Genomic DNA, 6,878 nt, shown 5'->3' with positions numbered 1-6,878 from the left:
GTGTGGCTGGCAGGTTAAAGCCCGCGGCTCCTCCTCCTCCGTGGCAGGTCTTCCCGGGCAGTGGGGGTGAGCAGTCCATCTCTCCGTGCGGCCGGCAGGTTAAAGCCCGTGGCTCCTCCTCCTCCGTGGTAGGTCTTCCCCGGCGGTGGGGATGAGCAGTCCGTCTCTCCGTGCGGCTGGCGGGTTAAAGCCCGTGGCTCCTCCTCCTCCACACCGCTCCCCCTGAGCAGCACAGCCCTCAACTGCGCCGGGGGGGCGGTGGAGCGCGTGCTGGCCATGTGGTGCAGGCGGGCCGGCAGTGTCCCGGGTGTCGGGCACACACACATTCACTCAGTAAGACGCACAGACATTCCTCCTTCCTTCTGAGGGGGAAAAAGGTGCATCTTATAGAGCGAAAAATACAGTAACTAAAATGATCAAGGAGCTAGAGCAGGTCCATTATGAAGAAAGGTTACATCATCTGGAATTGTTTAATTGTTGCTTAAAAACAGAGAGTAAGGGAGACATGATAGAGGTGTTCAAAATTGTGCATAGTGTGGAAGAAGTTGATAGGGGAATAATACTCTTGTAATCCTAGTACCCAGCATCATTTCATGAAGCTGATAGATGGGAATTTCAAAGAAGTACTTCTAAATACAACACATAGTTGCTGTAGAATTTATAGGTGATGACAACCTTTGTGACCCGCCCCGAGGCTTCTGCGATGGGTGTGACATAGAAATGTTATAAATAAATAAATAAATAAATAAATTTGTTGTTGTTGTTGTGTGCCATCAAGCCATCTCTGACTTATGGCAACCTTATGAATTACGTCTTTAAAAGGGGATTAAACAAATTCATGGAAGAGTGTGAAGTGGCTGTATGCCGCATCCAGCCACACTATTAGTGTCTGATGGCTGTATGCCGCATCCAGTCTCATACAGAGTCTCCTGGTGTAGACCAATTGCTAGAGGACATGGACAGAAGGATGCTGTGCATTCATGTCCTGCTTATGGCTTTCCCATGGGCCATTGTAAAAGAGAATGGATGACTAGATGGACTTAGTATGACCCAGCATGCCTCTTCTTAAGTTCTTATCAATGACTTCAAGGTAGCTTACAATAATTCAGGCAATTAGCACAAAAATAAATACTTGAAAAGTGTCATAAAAGAAAGCTAGAATGGGTGGGATAGCATCAAAACATTTTTACTAAACTCACTCAGATTAGGATTTTGGCAAATTACTTAATATGTGAGCAACTAACATTTTCACACCTTTTATTGACCAATATAAGGGAAGCATGATGAGTAATATCTAGAAAGATACTCATCATCATTACCGAAAACCTTCACTAATCCCTATAAATTCTTAGAAAGTCTTGGTCTGTTAAGGTTTTGGTGTATATGGTATATCTGTCACTAGGGGGCACTGGAGGTACAGATAGCTTGCTGTTCCAGAAATACTTAAAACATGCTTGTTTGAGACAATTATTCCTATCTGTAGTATAACTTTCAGTAAACTGGTTGTTTTGTTGCTGTTATAAAATTACCTCCATATCTACATTTCATGTCGAATTATTTTGGCCTTAGCTGTGTTACTTATACTTCTCAGGGGCATAAACATGCATTTTATACATCCCTTTGTTATTAATTCTAGTTGCAGTTAATATTCCCTGTTATACTTTTAACCTAAAACATAAAAACTGTTGGAGAAAGGTAGTGGAGATGCTGCAACCCCTCCTGGCTGATGAGTTAATTTGTATTAAAATCCTAAGAGGGAGCTTATATTTTCCTTAAACAAAATTGTTCCTTCTAATACTGAACTTGTCCATTAAGTATGACAAAGACTTTGGCCAACAAGGGCCTACTGAGAAACAAGAGAGAGGTGTGCTTGACAGTAATCCAACATTTGCATAAATACAACAAATATTTATGAAATAGAAATAGAATGAGTGTCCCATCCCCACCCAAAGAAGGAATGAGGATCAAGTGAGCAGGGAATGCAGATTGTTTTTTGCGGGATGAAAATAAAACAGGAGGAATGGAAGGGGATGGGATAAAGGTGGCCTGTCACCATGTTTCTATTGCAGTTATTTATTTATTTATTTCATTTTAATATCTTCCAGTAGCCCAAGGCTTTCTGGACAGAGAACAAAAGTTAAAAACATATAAACAAAGAGAATAACATGAAACAGTAAAATCATAGCTGTTGCACTCAGGTCAGTACGGAGGTATAGCAGTAGTACACAAAATACAGTATAAAAACTAGGATTAAAAATTAACTATTAAAATATAATTGGCAAATGAAAAGCTTTTCACCTAGTGCCAAAAAGAGTAGAGAGTAGGTGCCAGGCACACCTTTTTGAGGAACTTGTTCTAGAGCTGGGGTCACAACCAAAAAGGCTCTTCACCTGGTAGCCACCCTCTTTACTTCATTTAACATTGAATGGCTTGGGGCCAGGTTATCTGAAGGCATACCTTGTCCCTTATGAACCTGCTCAGATGATAAACTCATGCTTGGGAAAACTAGCAATAAAAACAGTGAGAGATGTAGGCTTCTCCTGAAAGTTCCCCCAAATTAGGCCAAAAACTTTGCAATACTTTTTACCTAGCTTCTTATCTCATGCACAGCTCTTTATGCATGCTGAAATTAATAAATTTACAGTTTTAGGTACTGTTATTAGCCTTTCCCCTTAAAAATAAAATGTATGCTATTGAACTAATCAGAGTTAAAATGTAAAAAATACTTAATATTTGTAATATATAAAATATGTAATATTGTAATAAAACTAAAAGTTTGAATTTATTTGAATATTTAAATCACATCAGGTGAATTCAAACAAGAAGATGAACTCGAATACAGCACCTCAGATACTTTTGGGTATTGTGAAATTTTGCTGTATGTATATAGCATGAAACATTGATATGATGTATTTTCCAGAAAACCCACTGTATACATATGTGTGCACAACTGTTCTGTTTATCTTTAGGTGCATGTGAAGGAACACTTGCATGCTCTACTTGTCACTTAATCTTTGAAGATCATATATTTGAAAAATTAGATGCAATCACTGATGAGGAAATGGATATGCTGGACCTTGCCTATGGGTTGACAAATAGGTAGGTAGAATCAGTTTAAAACCTGTCACAGGATCTTGCCAGTATCACTCTTGAAACTGCTGCTTAGGTTCTACTAAATAAATGATATCTGTTAGAAGCCACAGCAGAGCTGTCCTTACAATAAGGAAAAGGCTGGAAACTTTTGCTTCAGTTTATAACTGCTGTTTTCCATCTTTGTATGAACCCAGCAAACTGGTTAATTTTATAAATTGGGTATAAAGTTGGATTGTTTCTATAAGCCATTGTTAAGATTAACTGCTGATTAACTAGTTTAGGGTTGAAGTGTAGCCCTAAACCGCCTTTGGTCTGAAGGATGATATATAAATAATAAATGGTTGGTAGGCTGGTTTTCTGTGTGATGAGTGATACCCTGTTCTGGATGGGGCTGCACTGCCCCTAAGGGATGGGGTGCATAGTTTGGGAGTGCTCCTTGACCCAGACCTATCCTTGTAATCTCAGGTGGCTCCTGTGCCAAGGAACGCTTTCCACCTGCTTCAGCAGAGCCTAGCAATGGTAATCCATGCTCTGGTAACCTCCCTCTTGGACTGTTATGATGTGCTCTATGTGGGACTACCCTTGAAAATGATGGACATTTTTCAGTTGATACAGAATAGAGCAGCTAGGTACTCTTAGAACACGGGAAATTTTGACTTTACCAAGCTACCCTCTTAATCAGCCTTAGCTGCAATATGGAGATAATAGTGACCGATACAACAGAGGAATGCAGGTGGCACAGTGGTTTAAACTGCTGTGCTACTGGGCTGGTTGATCGAAAGGTCACTGGTTCGAATCTGCACATAGCAGTGAGTTCCCATTGCTCTGTCCCAACTCCTGCCAACTTTGCAGTTTGAAAGCATACAAATGCAAGTAGATAAAAGGGTACCACTTCGGTGAGAAGGTAACAGTGTTCCATGCACTTCGGTGTTTAGTCATGACCACGGAAAATGTCTGCGGACAAACACTGGCTCCCTCGGCTAGGAAACGGAAATGGGCACTGCCTCCTAGAGTCAGACATGACGACTTTAATGTCAAGGGGAAACCTTTACCTTTATACTACATATTGTGTGTAAGAATCACAACAATCCACTGTATGTAAAATGTATTGATTTTTCAATACATTTTGATTTTTCAATACTAAAGCTATTTTTATGTGGTTTTATGTTTATTTGAGCATGAGATATACTTTTTCCTCCCTTTTTTTATCCTTTGGTCTAATGTTTAATTTATTCTTCCCCCAGTGATCCTAACAAAAAATACAATTACATCTATGTGTTCTTACAAGTTGCTTTCTCCACCATCCTGTAGATCTCGATTGGGTTGTCAAATCTGCTTGAAGAAATCTATGGAAGGTATGACTGTCAAAGTGCCTGAAGCTGTTGCTGATGCTCGACAGACCATGGATATGAGCAAGACCTCTTAAAATATGGCCTTTAGAGTGTGTGTTGTGGCATTAAAAACATTTTTATAATTTATTTTTAGATGTTTAATGAAATATGGTAAGATAAACATGCATTCTATGATTATCAATATTAAGTTATCATGAATTACTTTATGTTTATATTTTATGATTCTAAAATCAGAAAATAGAGGATTATAGAATGCTAGACACACAGTATGGTAAGAAAGCAGCTATTTTTCTCACAAACACTTTTATTTCTTTGCATTAGTGATTAGTGATTATTAAAAAATAGCTTTCAGATCCCTAGGGAATATTCCCTAGGGCATAATGATTTTACTTCACTATACTGGATGCCGGGTTCAAGATACATGATAGCTGGAGTCTCATTTTTTGAATTATCATCTCCTGGAGCACTGTAAGTATGTTATCAGAGTGTAAGTTTCTTCTCAGCTGAAAGGATGGTGATGTTACACAGACATCATTTGCATTATTATAAACATTTGTTAGAGTCTTAGGAAATGTGAAGGTCAGAAGATGGTGCAACATAGCTATGGTTTGGAAATAGAGGTCTTGATCTAGAATATGCGTTACTGCAAATACATATGTATGTTTTTCACTTGGTCTTACGATCAAGCATGCACAGATTTGTTTTTTGAGTAGTTGATAAAATCAATTCTGGTCATAAATTTAACTTTTGAAAATTTTAGGTACTTTAAACATTGCAATTATGTGTCTAATTCTATTAATCCCAATTCATGGGATTTAGATAACTACATGTTGTGTTCGGAAAGAACAGCAGGGTAATTTTGAGATATATTTATTGGAAGCAAATATTTCAGCTTCCAGCCTTATCAGTAGCTGTTTTGTTAAATGTTGTCAGTCTATGTATATTTCTTAGGGAGCAATCCCATGGCGCCTGGTCAACATCTGAGCAGCCATAGGATACTTTGGATTCCCAGATCTTCTCCCTTTTCCAGCTGCCTTAAGAAAAAATGCCCTAGGAGATCCCTAGGATCAGAAAAGTAACCTCAGAGGGATAAAAAGGGACTGGGGGTGGGGCAGAGACTGATGAGACAAGTGCTTCCACAGCCTCCTTCCTTTCATTCTGATATCCTTTTGCTAGTTGTGCAAAAAAGGCCTTTTAGCAAAAATGCAGGATAGTGAGGTGAACATTGCCTGTATCATTCTTCCTGCCTGCATATAATGCTTGTAAACCTCCAGCTTTGGGAGCTTATGATCCTCATAATAGGTTTGTGACCCTGGTATACTTTCATTTAAAACTGACAAAAGGCTCCTTATTGCTTTGCTATTGTGTGCTTTACACCTACCTGTCTTTCTTCCTCTTTTATATAAAAACACAATATATGTAGCATTTACAATTATTTTGACCAGGTGATTTGTACAAAGGTTAATTTGCAGCTCTGTTTTTAGTGTCTCATTACATTGTTGCCTTATTCCCAAAGTTTCACTGAGAGGGAGCCATTCACTCTATTAAGCTTCTCCTCTATAGGCAAATTAAAACAGCAATAAAGTCATCACAGCTTAACAATTTGAACCTGAAAAAATGAAAAGGTCTTTATCTAGCAACAGAAAGATAGCAAAGTAAGTGTCAGGTGAGCTTCTCCGGGACAACAGAACTGAGAAAGCCCTCTACCTAATTGCCACCCGCTACGCTTCTGATGGCAAGGGTGCTCAGGGAAGGGGAGAACCTTGAATTATAAATTCAGCACTCAAAGAAGCTAATTTGAAGCTAAGTTTTCCTTCAAGTATTTGGTCCTAAGCCATGCAGGAATCAATACTTGTATATTGATTGGTTGGTTTTCCTTGATCTTCCCTGATTCATAATGCTAATATGAGCAGGACTTAATGTGACCCTTAAATCTATATGTTATTCAATTTTATAGTATAATATCTATATGTAAAAACACTATTAGCTAAGAAAATGAAATGAACAAAGAAAAGATTATTTTAAAAGGTACATATATTTACTGTCTTCTACCATTGGTCTATGAAAACAATATGGTCACATGGTCATGAAAATGAACCAGATTTATCCTGCTCTGCTTCTCTCATTTTAAGAATTCATATAGATTGATGGCATAGGAAAAATAGCACTGTTCAAGTTGCTTTGGATTCTATTGATGTTCATGGAGTCGTCATTTTATTTTCTTACATGGGCCAAAATAAGATGCATGTTTGTAATATGAAGACTTGATCCTGAAGTATCTTGCCATAATATCAAACAAATGTGGTTGTGAAATGAGAAATGGAACATACATTAGTTTGGTGAAGAGAATTTCTGAGGTAGCACTTGAATGAAGGCTACCTCCACTTCCTTTAAAAACAAAGGAATTTAGTTACAAGAATTAATCTTCATAGC

At 38.3% G+C, this 6,878-nt stretch overlaps 1 protein-coding gene across 1 annotated transcript in view; it reads left to right on the top strand.

Annotated features, from left to right (window-relative positions):
• FDX1 (ferredoxin 1) overlaps positions 1-5,886 on the top strand; it is a 15,226-nt gene extending 9,340 nt beyond the window's left edge. Inside the window, exons 3-4 of the mRNA XM_044442385.1 lie at positions 2,970-3,099; positions 4,405-5,886. Of these exons, the coding sequence (XP_044298320.1) occupies positions 2,970-3,099; positions 4,405-4,519 (245 nt within the window). The 3' untranslated portion in view covers positions 4,520-5,886. The remainder of the gene's footprint in view (positions 1-2,969; positions 3,100-4,404) is intronic.
• Positions 5,887-6,878: the final 992 nt, after the last annotated feature.

Source organism: Varanus komodoensis, unplaced genomic scaffold (assembly GCF_004798865.1).
Source record: "Varanus komodoensis strain SLA01 unplaced genomic scaffold, ASM479886v1 scaffold4, whole genome shotgun sequence".
Lineage (NCBI taxonomy): Eukaryota > Metazoa > Chordata > Lepidosauria > Squamata > Varanidae > Varanus > Varanus komodoensis.
Note: the sequence above shows the minus strand (reverse complement) of the source record. Positions and strands in the feature narration are given on the sequence as shown.